We start from the raw sequence: 12754 nt of genomic DNA, 5'->3' as shown, positions 1-12754 counted from the left end.
AGGACCTTTGGAGTCGTGGACTGTCGTTTGCCGCCACCTTGTGGCAGCGATGGCAACTTTGCGCTCCGTTTCCATTCTTGGTTAACTTCTGAGAAAATGCACCGAGCACCTACTGTGCGCCCGGTGCCCAGAAAGATGCTGGGGACCTGGGGGCAGGTGAATAAGACAGACAATGGTCCCTGCCTCGCGGAGCTCAGTCTCCCGGGACAGTCAGTAACGCACAAATAAATAACATGAACGAATAAACGATTACCGAGTGTGACACAGTCTAGAAAGGGGACGAACAAGGGCTGGTTATCGTAGGGCTGCAAAGGCCTGTGTATTTGCTAAGCAGCGTTGTCACACCTTTTGCCTGCCCAGGAAGGTGGGCCACGCGAGGGCAGGTGTGTCTGTCTGATTTCCCCTTGTGAATGGGTGAAGTCATCCAGTGCTGGCACATAGCACATGCTCAGTAAGTGTCCCATGAATGAACACACGGATGCCAAGGCCGCCCAGAGCCAGCCTTTTGGCTCTCCCATGACGAATAGATAGGGAACAGGAAGGAAAGTCGGTTCCCTAGGGGTCTTGAGAAGGTAGATGGATTTAGGTGTGAGCTAAACGGAGGATGATGTTTGGACATCAGGAAGGCCCCAGTCCATCCTTTTTTTATTTTTTATTTTTTATTCATGAGAGACACACAGAGGCAGAGACACAGGCATAGGGAGAAGTAGGTTCCTCAAGGGGTGCCTGATGTGGAACTTTATCCCAGGACCCTGGGATAACGACCTGAGCCAAAGGCAGATGCTAAATCACTGAGCCACCCAGGTACCCCCCAACATGTTTTATTTTATTTATTTATTTTTTTAAATTTAATTTATTCATTATTAAGAGACAGAGAGAGAGAGAGAGAGAGAGAGAGAGGCAGAGACACAGGAGCAGGCTCCCCGCATGGAGCCCGACATGGGACTTGATCCCAGGTCCCCAGGATCAGGCCCTGGGCTAAAGGCAGACGCTAAACCGCTGAGCCCCCCGGGCTGCCACCCAACCTGTTTTAAATTGTACCCTCGTCCTAAAAAAATAAAATAAAATAAATAAAAATAAAATAAAATAAAATAAAATAAATAAAATAGTACCCTCGCTTCATTCATTTCTTGAATCCTTTCCCTGCTCACTTGTTTCTCCTTGGAGTTTTTCACCATCCCACATACTTTATATTTGCCTTATTTATTTAACGTCTGTCCCCCCCAGGAATGCAAGCTACAGGAGGGCAAGGATTTTCGCGTTTTGTTCACTCAAAGAGTCTACAGCACCCGGAAGGACCTGACACTTAGTAGGGTGTTCTGTAAACCCTTGCAAAGTGAATGAATGATGCCTGGGCGGGGCAGGGCGGCAGAGCCAGTAGGGCTCCAGGTGCAGCCCCACGGGAGGGGCGGGGCTCAGAGACTAGGCGACCGGGGCGACCGGACGGGGAAGGTAGACCTTACCAAGAGGGGAGGGACCGGGCGGGTCAAGGTCCTGGTGGGGGCAGAGCTAGGCTGGGGGTGGAGCCTCGGGGCGGGGTCTTCCCGGGGCTGGGCCGTGTCCGCGGCCCGGGGCCTTCGGGGAGGGACCAGCTTGGGGGCGGGGCCTACAGGAGGCGTGGCCAATCTGAAACAGGGCTGGGTTGGGGCGTAGTCCGAGAGGGGATAAGTAAAAAGAGGGGAGGGGCTAAACCTGGGGGCGTGGCCAGGGAGGGCCAATTAGGGGCCCGGTAAAGGTGGGCGGGGCCACAGCAGGGCGGCGTGGGCGGGGCCAGCCAAGGGGCGGGGCCAGGCCGGGTTCTCCGCTGTCCCAGGTCCTGGAGCGCTCCCGCCAGGCAGGTCCCGCTCCCGCCCCGCTGGCCCCTCCCTGACTGGCCGGGCCCCGGGGAGCGTGAGGCCGGACGCCCGGGGCTGGGCGGCCGCGCTCGGGCCTCGCCCCAGACGCTGCGCTCCGGGCCAGGCGTCCGCGGGGGGCTCCGGCGGAGTCCGCTCCGTACTGCTCCCGGGGCTACGTCCCCGGAGACTTCGAGGGCGACGGTGAGCAGGGCTGCGGGGGGCCTGCGAGTGCATACGTGTGTGCGTGCATGTGCGAGTGTGTGGACGTTTGTGCGCACCAAGGGAATTGTGTGCGTGCATGGAGTTGGGTAGGTGTGAGCTCCAGGGAGCTAGTTGAGTGTGTGTGTGCGAAGTTGCATGTGTGTGCAAGGGCAGTCCTGTGTAGGAGGTGGGTCGTGCATGTGTGTGCCTGTGTGCGACAGAGACAGTGCATGTGAAATTTAGTGAAGGCTGTGTGTATGTCACGGTATCTTGGAGGAAAATGAGAGGGCAGGTGCAATGATATTTGAGGGTCTATGGTGTCAGGACGTCTGTGGCGAGCTGCGGGGTGCGGGGGTGGGTGGTGAATTGTGGGAGTGTAAGAGTTGCAAACGTGTGTTTCCATGTGAGTGGCAGTGATGGGTGCTCCTGGGGGCCTCAGTGTGAAGAGGTGGGGACGGAGGAAAGTTTGGGTCCTGATCGCTCTTGGAGGGATGAGTGTGATCTGGTGCAGTGGGTAATGGACAGGGCAGGTGTTTGGGTCCTGGCTCAGAGTAATTTGGTGATCACATCAGCCCCCTTGCTTGGAGGGCTGAAGAAATGTGTGGGTGGAGCCTAAGGGGGAAAGGCTTGCCCCTTGCTTGGGGAAGCCATGGGCAGGGTTCTGGCTTCTGTGGAGGGAGCTACTACCTTACCAGTCACCTGTTACCTAGGCTCTGCTCACTCCTGCCTGGGTGGCTTCTGCTGGCGCTCCTGTGAGAAAATGGTGCAGAAGTACCAGTCTCCTGTCCGCATCTACAAGTACCCTTTTGAGCTGGTCATGGCGGTGAGTGACCCCTGATTCCCCAGCCCCTTGTATGATGGTTAGAGGGATACAGGAGGTCAGCTATGCAGAGATGAAAGGGAGACCCTCAGATACCCCAGATGAGAAGGAATTATTGAGCTGTTCCACTGACCTGGTGGGTCAAGCTTCTCACTAGTGACCCCTCCACCCGGCTACCCCAGCCTTCACCACGGCTTCTGGAATCCTTGCCCACTGACCGAATCACAAGATCTTTCTTTCTTTCTCCTTGATGAAACAGACTTGTTCTCTCATCTCAAGCTCCTCTGACAGAAAACAAGGATATTGTGGGGCAAGCCACTGCTGTCATTTTGTGTAATGCTAATAATAATAATGGTACATATACCAACGATGGTGATGGTAGCAACCATTCACCGAGGGTTTTACAGGGCCGTCTTTACTTACATTGTTTCGTGATTTTCATTTTACCTTCGCTAAACTGAAGCTTGAACAGGTGAAGAGGTGGGGTGGTCCCAAGTTCTGTGGCTGAGAAGAGGCAGAGCCAGGGCTCAGACCAATGCAGGGGGTACTCTGGAGCCATGATTTTTACAACATCCCCCCCACGGTCCTCCTTCTGCTTGCACACCCCTTCTCCTTTTCCTCAAGGAAGCTGAGAGGGTGTGAGTGTGCAGCAAGGGCAGTCATTTTCAGGATGTATTCAGACTGACTATTTAAGTCAGGCAGCCAGTCAGTTGACGGACTAGAATGAGCTCCCAAGCTCTTGGGCTCCTGGATCAATGGTCTTTGCACCATGCAGCAGGTGCTGTCAACAGGCATATTTAACTTTCCTTCTTGAGACCATCCCTCTGCCTCTCAGAAGTCCCTTTCCATGGGGGAAAAAGGGGGCAATGCTATGGGGTTGTGTTAGGAGTAAATGAGATACTGTGTAATGCTTCTGGTGCAGCGCCTGGCACACAGTCGGCACTCACTAAATGTGGTTGTCCCTGTTATTCCACCACAGGGTGTTATAAATGATTGTATTGAAAGTGCAAGAAACAGCGGCATCCATCTGCATCCTCCCCGTCCCAGCCTGGGTGCTTAAATTCAGCCTTTGATTCAAGGACTTTCATATCAATGGGTACCTCTGTGGGCATGTGTCCTTCCTTATTCTACAAATATACCTATATGTGTTTATAATCCCATAATGGATTTTGAAGCATCTGGAACCATTCATACATGTGCTGTTATTTGCAGATGATTCCAGACTATGAGGCAGGGGCAGGCCTGGGGTTGTGGTGACCAGCTGAGTTACCTTGGGCAAATTACTTAACCTCTCTGAGCCTCCATTCCCCATCTCTAAAGGAGGAGTATGTGGTTTCCCAAATCTAGGCTTTGTGCCATGGATTAAATGAGTTGATATATGCAAAGCTCCCAGTGCAAGGTCTGGCACAGGCCAAATGCTGTTACTGTTATGATTGCTGCCGCATCTGGCTGTGTGACTTTCCCTCATTCGTAATAAGGGTGGGACACCAGGGGATGATGAAGAGTCAGAAGTGTGGGGTCCTTGCTGCAGCTCTGCTCTGGTCCGGCTGTGTGCTAATGAAAAGTCACTGAATTTCTCTAAGCCTTGGTTTCTTCATTTGTGAAATGAGGATGGTTATATGCATTTCATAGGGTTGTCATGAGGATTAAAGGTTTTATATATATAGGTTATAAATATATATTAAAAATATATATAGTAATATAGGGGGAATAAAGTGTTGGGGGCAGGTGCCCCACACAGGGCTTAGTCCATACCAAATAGACAATAAATGTAAGCTAAATATAAATACTTGTCTTCTGTCTAAGGCTCCAGGCAGCTCACATTTTCTAAGACCCTAAGACTCATTCATTCATTTAAAATCAGAGAGACACTGTCCCCACCATTCTGGGACAATCCAGGGACCTGTGATTCTCTACCATGAAGCTGAGACAAATAACTGTAAAATGGAAAACTAACACTGTTTTATTATTGCATGAGCTTAATAAATGTAAATTTAATTTAACATATTTAGGATTCTCAAAAATATTTACAATTATTGCACTTTAAAATAGAACAAGCTGGCTAAAGTAGCACGTGAGTCTGTATTAATAAGACTAATTATTCACATTGATTTTACTAGAGTATGTTAAGCATAATTTGCAAGCTTCCTGTTTCGTAAATGAAGGCAGGACTCCTTTTACTGCCCTAGCTGTTAACAGTCCCTAAGTGTTGATGCATAGAGGCTTGTGGGAGTAGGAAACAAAGGTTTTCAGATACTTATTATCTGTATCTGCATTAATTTATTTGTATTTTTCAAAGGGACAGCCTTGCCCATGTTTTCTTATCTTCCATACAATCCTTGTTGGTGAAAGGGCCCCAAACCTCTGCAATGTTACCGACAAAGCCACTTTGCCGACTGTTTACAAAACATCATTGTCCCCAAAATAGCTGCATAACTCAACATAACTTGCATGCTGTGTGGACACAAAAGGGTTTTTCTGCACTTAATGTCTGTCTTTGTTTCTCAGCTAAACACTTGCCCTCAGTTTGGGTCAGATGCCAGGGAAGTTTCAGATGGACTCAGCTATTCTTGGTACATCCGAGTGACCAGATGAGATGGCCTTTGGTTTTTCTGCTTAACAAAACTGACTGGAGAATTGAAGCATTCCTTGCTTCAGAAGTCCACCAGCAATGAACTCAGATGACTAACACTGGGCTCAAGGAATTGGTTATAAAATAGCACTGAGTCAACCTTTCTAGACCAAGCTTAAAAAGTTACCGAAAAAAAATTTTTTTTTCTCTTTCATTTCAAAAATTTACCTAATCCAGTGAATGAGGTGTCTCTTTCGTTGGGCCAAATCCCCTGCCATGAATTCTATTTCTGAAGGTGGGATTCCAGGGAAGAAAGCAAAGGCTTTCTTCTTTCCTGATTGTATTCTGTATTATTTGGTTCAAAACAGTGAGCTTGTATTATCTTGGTAAACAGAAGGAAACAATGAAGACAATGGAGGTAGCTGTGTACCCAAGGTTGGAGAGGGTCTTTGGCCCCTTTGTATGTGGGGTCCCAGAAGGTGGTGGTGAGGTCTTCATGCATATAACACAAAAAACAGTGTCTTGAACTTCAGACAGTGGTCACTTGAGCGTCAGAGGCCACTCTCTGGTCAGGCCTACAGCCTGTTGTGAATGGATTCTGGGTTGTCTGGGCTCTCCTCCCAGATGGATGGTGGTTAAGAGCCAGATCCATCAGCTGGGTCCCTGCTCCAGTTTCTCAGCTGCTCCTCTGAGAGTGGAAGTGAGGATAGGATGAAGGGACAGGGGTGCCCGGATAGGGCCTTGGCATATTGTTCATGCTGGTGAAATATGATTCGGGTTTATTGTTATTATTTATTGTTCTAACAGCTTTATTGAGCTATGACTCACACCCATTTAAAAGTACAAGTCAGGGAACCCTGGGTGGCGCAGCAGTTTAGCGCCTGCCTTTGGCCCAGGGTGCGATCCTGGAGACCCGGGATCGAATCCCATGTTGGGCTCCCGGTGCATGGAGCCTCCTTCTCCCTCTGCCTATGTCTCTGCCTCTCTCTCTCTCTCTCTCTCTCTCTCTGTGTGTGACTATCATAAATAAATAAAAATTTTAAAAATAAATAAATAAATAAAAGTACAAGTCAGTGGTTTTTAGTATTCGTGGAGTTGTGTACCCATCACCCCTGTCAGGTTTGGAACACTTTTATCACCCCATAAAGAAACCTTGTGCTCATTTGCAGTTTTCTTCCATCTCTATGCCCCCAGCCCCTGATAACGACTAGTCTACCTTCTTTCTCTGTGGACTTGCCTATTTTAGATATTTCATGTAAGTAGAATCCTAGGACCTGTAACCCTTTGTGACACGCTTCTCACACTTAGCATCATGTTTTCAAGGTAAAGCTGAGTAATAGTCCATTGCCTGGATAGACCACATTCATTTTCTTTTCTTTTCTTTTTTTAAAGGATTTTATTTATTTATTCAAGAGAGACACAGAGAGAAAGAGGCAGAGACATAGGCAGAGGCAGAAGCAGGCTCCATGCAGGAAGCCCAATGTGGGACTCGATCCCAGAACTCCGGGATCACGTCCTGAGTCAAAGGCAGAGCTCAACCACTGAGCCACCCAGGTGTCCCCCCACATTCGTTTTCCACTCATCAGTGGATGGGTTGTTTCCAGTGTTGGGCTATCACAAATAACACCACTACGCACACCGATGGACATGTTTTGTGTTGACATATTCCTTCCAAAAAAAATCCCCGCCATTAATAACAGTGATTATTTGGTGGGTTGAGGCAAATTCCATTTTAAATTTTATTTAATTGACATATTCGCATTGCTTATGAGGTCCCAGACACTGTTCTGAGCCAATTCGAATATTAAGTCATTTGTTTCTCCTAAGCACCCCAAGAGATGTGTTCTGCGGGTGGCACCACTCTATGAGGAGGAAACTGAGGCACTGGAAGGATGAATGGATTACCCAAGGCCACAAAGCAAACATGAGGCAGGTGAGGACTTAACTGCAGGCAGTTCAGCCCCAGAGTTTACATTCCCAAGCATGAGTCTGCCATTTCTCAGAGCTGAGGATCTCAAGCCATTGGAGTGGCATCTGGGCCCAATGAGTGGTTTCCACAAGGACTGTGTCCTGAATGTCTGCACTCCATCAGGACCCCACAAAGAAGAGCACAGCCAGAGCCCACAGACCCTGACCTTCCAGGCGGGTGGGGGGTGGTGGCAGCAGTTACCTACCAAATGCTCTGGGTGCCCAGCGCTTGAGGCACGCTCAGAGGCAGGAACTTTCAGAGCAGCCTTGGCTGTAGTGGGGGGGCGGTTGGGAATCGAAGGCTTGCAGAGGGTACTGCTGGTCAGTATGTTCATTGGCTCCGACTGCGTAACAAAGCACCACAATGACTGGGTGGCTTAGAACAACAGACATCTAGAGGCCAGCCATCCAAGATCAAAGTGTCAGCAGGGCCAGTCTTCCTCCTAAGGTGCTTTGGGAGGATCTGTAATGGGATTCACTCTGGGCTCCTGGTAGTTCTTCAGCTTGTGGCGGCATAGCTCCAACCTCCACGTGGCATATTTCCTCTGTGTGTATGTGTGCCTCTGGGTCCAGATTTCTTTTTTTCTTTTTTCTTTTTTCTTTTTTTCAGATTTCCTTTTTTATAAGCACACCAGTCATATTGGACTTATAAGTACACTCTAGTGATGTCATTTTAACTTGATTACCTCTGTAAAGACCCTTTTTCCAAATACGGTCACATCCTGAGGTGCCTGGGGCTAGCACTCCAACTTACCTTTCCTGGGGGGGACACAATTCAGCCCATTATGCTCAGTAAATGGCATCATCTGTAAATGGCAGACACCTGAATTTAGGGAAATCTGACCCCGCAGCCTGTGCTCACAGGCAGACATTCCAGACTCTGGCTAGGACGTTCAGTAAACACCTGTGCACCAGTGGCCCAGGCCGCTCCACCAGTGACCCAGCTGCCCCTTGTCCGGGCAATGCCCCAGGATCCCAGTGGGACTCCCAGGCCCCGTGACTTCAGCTCATCTCAGATTCTGCAAATCTAAAGAAGGAAGATGGCTCGGAGTAGAATTTCCTTAGCAATAGGCTTTTCGCACAGAGGAAGGGTTGCGGAGGTGAGAGCTATCATCAGCAATTAAGTGTTAAAATATTTAAAGACCTGGCCTTTTGTATTGATAAACAGCTTGTAATTTAGCAAATGGGTTATTAATAAGGAGCAGCATCTAGAGGTAAGTCCTTGCGGCTTTGCTCAGGCCAGGGCCCTTACAGTTGGACCCGTTGTTATGGATGTAGTTTTAATAAAGCAGCAGGGGTTTTATTTAAATGAGTTTAAATTAGTTCCCTGGAGCCCATCATCTGATCCTGTTGCTAACAGATTAAGGGAAACGACAGACATTTTCCATCCTGGATTACTTACAGGGACCTGACGCGTTCTGATTGGGGCTAGGAGAACAGAGGTGACCCACAGCCCAGCAAAGTGATCTTATGATTTCGGAAGGAAATTTTGGACTAATTTATGCGGATGTTAATTCACACACGTGTTCGTGTATGCATCCTACAAATATTTATTGGGTTTCACTGTGCTAAGCAGCATGCCAGGTGTACAGGCTACCACATAGTTGATTCCTAGCACTTTATGAAATGCATCATGATTCTGTTGGTCTGCTTCCTTGCTTGTTTATATGGGACTTTCTCATTAAAGTATGCTTCAGGAAGGTGGGGACTGTGTCCATCGTATTCTGGTTCTCCTGACAAAATCCCTTCCTGCCCTCATAGAGTTTGCAGTGGTGTGTGCATGCGTGTGTGTGTGTGTGTGTGTGTGTGTTTCTGAGAGTGAGAGAGAGAAGAAATCAGGCAAGTGCCATGTAGGATGATTCCTTTTTTTTTTTTTTTAAAGATTTTATGTATTTATTCATGAGAGGCACAGAGAGAGAGAGGCAGAGACACAGGCAGAGGGAGAAGCAGGCTCCATGCAGGAAGCCCGACATGGGACTCAATCCCAGGAGCCCGGGATCACGACCTGAGCCAAAGGCAGACGCTCAACCACTGAGCCGCTCAGGCGTCCCTAGAATGATTCCTAACAGGGAATGAACGGGGTGTTGTGGGAACACGGGGACAGGCCCATTGATCGTCTTTTAGGTCATTCAGGCTGAGCCTTGCCAAGGGCAGGAGGGCCCACTGTGTGCAGAGGAGACCTTCTCTCTGAAGAAATAAATGTGGCTCATTGGGGCTCCAGTGTGAGTTAGAAAGTGATTGGCAGGGTCAATTTGTCTGTTCAAGGACCTTGGGAGCTTTGAAAGGGTTTAAGCATGAGTGACATGATCAGATTTAGGGTTTAAGTGGATTGGAGGGGGTTTTCCATCCCAGAGGCCAGGAGAACGCGGGGAAGCAGAGGTGACAGGAGCTGGGTACATTCCTAAGGCACTTGAAAAATCTAAAATAGTGTTTCCTTCCCATCAAGGTCCTGACATGCCGCTAAATGTCAAGATGCTCTGGGCTGGCCTCTCTGCCTCCCAGTCCCTCCCTGAAGCATCAAAGGCACCAGCTGATCCTGGAAATTTGTGGGCACAGAGTGTGTTCAGAGGAGGAGAGTTTCCTCCACCCTGCTCCCCATGCGTGGGTGAGACTCCACAGCAGGTTTTTGCGCAGTTGCTGGGTGGGTTGGCCAGGCTGTGGGTCTCCCCCCCACCCCGGTGCTGGAGAGGCCATGCATTCTGATGGTGTGACCTCACGAGGCAGAGACATAGTCCTGGCCCGGGGCAAAGGGACATCCAAATCTGATTCGTGCGAAGAAGGGATAGAACAGGAGCAGATAGGGCAGCCCCGGTGGTGCAGCGGTTTGGCGCCGCCTGCAGCCTGGGGTGTGATCCTGGGGACCCAGGATCGAGTCCCATGTCAGGCTCCCTGCATGGAGCCTGCTTCTCCCTCTGCCTGTGTTTCTGCCTCTCTCTCTGTGTGTCTATGAATAAATAAATAAAATCTTTAAATAAAAATAAAACCTTAAAAAAAAAAAAAGAACAGGAGCAGATAATACCTAGGGCCCACTCACTGCACCCTGTGCTACAGCCTCAGGACCAGGAAACTGAAAAAAACAGGCAGAACTGTTCCCAGCCCCGTGTTCAGGGCCGATTTCACTGGTCCAGAGCGGCAGTTGCACGGTGCTCACGACCACAGACTGGACCACCCAGGCTTGTACTCGCCTGCCAGTAGGCACCTGCTCTGTGCAGGTGGAGCATGAATAGCGATACCTGGGCACAGGTGCGGACGGAGCCCACTCACGGTGACATGGGGTCCTGGGCTGCTCCACCTGCTTTTCCAGGTGGACAAATGTCCATGGGTCCAACTTCCTGCTTTCTTTCCTCAACACCTGCTCTTTCCTCCCTCCCAGCCTTCTTTCCTCCTTCCTTCCCTCCTTCAGCAAACATTGCCCGGGTGTCTACGGGCTCCCAGGGGTTTTACAAGGACGCCGGGGAATCCAGTGGCGAAGAAAACAGACATAGAGACGAGGTGTTGACTAGAAACAAACACAGACATGATAGGCTACTCCAAATCACAATCAACGTTCCTGGTAGGGTTATAAGCCACCCAGGAGGGGACCCCTGGGTGCCTCAGTGGTTTAGGGCCTGCCATGGGCCCAGGGTGTGATCTTGGGGTCCCAGGATTGAGTCTCACATCGGGCTCCTGTATGGAGCCTGCTTCTCCCTCTGCCTGTGTCTCTGCCTCTCTCTCTCTCTGTGTCTTTCATGAATAAATAAATTTAAAAGATCCTTAAAAAAAAAAGCCACCAAGGAGATGGCTCACTCTTTAAAAAAAAAATTGTGGTGGGGACACCTGGGTGGCTTAGCAGTTGAGTATCTGCTTTTGACTCAAGGCGTGGTCCCGGAGTCCCAGAATCGAGTCCCACATGGGGCTCCCTGCATGGAGCCTGCTTCTTCCTCTGCCTGTATCTCTGCCTCTCTCTCTGAGTCTCTCATGAATAAAATAAAACCTTAAAAAATTGTGGTAAAATGTATATCATGCAAAATGTCCCATTTTAACCTTTTTTAAAGGTGTACAGTACAGTTCAGTTCAGAATGAAGCACATTCACAGTGTTGTACAGCCCTCCCTGCCATCCATCCCCAGAACTCTTTCATCTTCCCAAACTGACAATCTGCCCCCCTTAAACACCAACCCCCCACCCTGGCCACCCCTCCCAGCCCCTGGCACGCACCCTCTACTCTGCCCACAAATCTGACTATTCCAGGGACCTCATACATGCGGAACCACACAGCGTTTGTCCTTTGCGTCTGGCTTCCTTCACTGAGTGTGATGTTTTTGAGGTTCAACTGTGTTGCAGCAAGTATCAATACTTCCTTCCTTTTTATGGCTGAATCATATTCCACCGTATGGATGGACCACATTTTGTTTATCCATGCATCCCTGAATGCACATTTGGGACGTTTCTGCTGTTTGGCCGTTGTGAATGATTCTGTACAAATATCTGTTCAAGTCCCTGTTGATTTACTCTCATCCATTAAAAAAAGCTCTTATGTTGGGGGCATCTGAGTGGCTCAGTTGGTTAGGCGTCTGCCTTCAGCTCAGGTCATAATCTTAGGGTCCTGGGATCGAGTCCTGCATTGTGCTCACTGCGGGGAGTCCGCTTCTCCCTCTGCCTCCCCTCACTCCTGCTCATGCTCGTGTGCGTGCACACACACACACACACACACTCTTTCTCTCTCTCTCTCTCTTTCTCAAATAAATACATCTTTGGAAAAAAAGATTCTCTTAGCATTTAAAAAAAAATCTACGATGTCATGTCTGGCACTGTGCTCAGTCCCTTAAACATAATATCTCCCTTGAATCTTTACTGTAGTCCTTATGAAGTAGGTATCATCGATCATTCTCATTATCTTCTCCCTTCTCCTCCTCCTCCTTCTTCTTCTCCTTCTTCTTCTTCTTTTTTATTTTTATTTTTTTTGAGGGAACTGAGTCTCAGAGAGGTTAAGTCGAGGTCACCCAGCTGGCAAGTGACAGAGGCAGCATCTAAACCCTGTGTTCTGATTCTGACATGCCATCAAACCTGAGCCTTGCCCCCTCGCTGTATCCAGGTGTCCTGGCTGGAGGGTCCTTCTCACCCTTTGTCTCCATCTTTTGTATCTCCCGAGCTGGCTTTGACTAGAAATAGCAGCAGGTTGTTCAGCTATAGGACCCCCCAGGTATACATGTTTTTATAGATTGTAGACAGCAGTCAAAAGGCTCCAGTGTAATGTTGCCCTGGTTCTACCCTGCCTGCTACCCTTCATCAGCTGGGGTGACACTGCTGCCCTCAGATGTTTGATGTCTCAGCCACAAAGCTCTAGCTAGCAACCTGGCCCAAGTTGAGAGATCCATAC

The 12754-nt window shown here is 49.1% G+C and overlaps 1 protein-coding gene across 1 annotated transcript in view; it reads left to right on the top strand.

Moving 5' to 3' along the window:
• Positions 1-1867: 1867 nt before the first annotated feature.
• The window catches only part of SEC14L5 (SEC14 like lipid binding 5), a 38643-nt gene continuing 27756 nt past the window's right edge, over positions 1868-12754 (top strand). Inside the window, exons 1-2 of the mRNA XM_041747189.1 lie at positions 1868-2036; positions 2747-2859. Coding sequence (XP_041603123.1) covers positions 2797-2859 — 63 coding nt within the window. The 5' untranslated portion in view covers positions 1868-2036; positions 2747-2796. The remainder of the gene's footprint in view (positions 2037-2746; positions 2860-12754) is intronic.

This window comes from Vulpes lagopus, chromosome 3 (assembly GCF_018345385.1).
Source record: "Vulpes lagopus strain Blue_001 chromosome 3, ASM1834538v1, whole genome shotgun sequence".
Classification (NCBI taxonomy): domain Eukaryota; kingdom Metazoa; phylum Chordata; class Mammalia; order Carnivora; family Canidae; genus Vulpes; species Vulpes lagopus.
The sequence above is the reverse complement of the archived record's forward strand: the minus strand, read 5'-3'. Positions and strand labels throughout refer to the sequence as shown.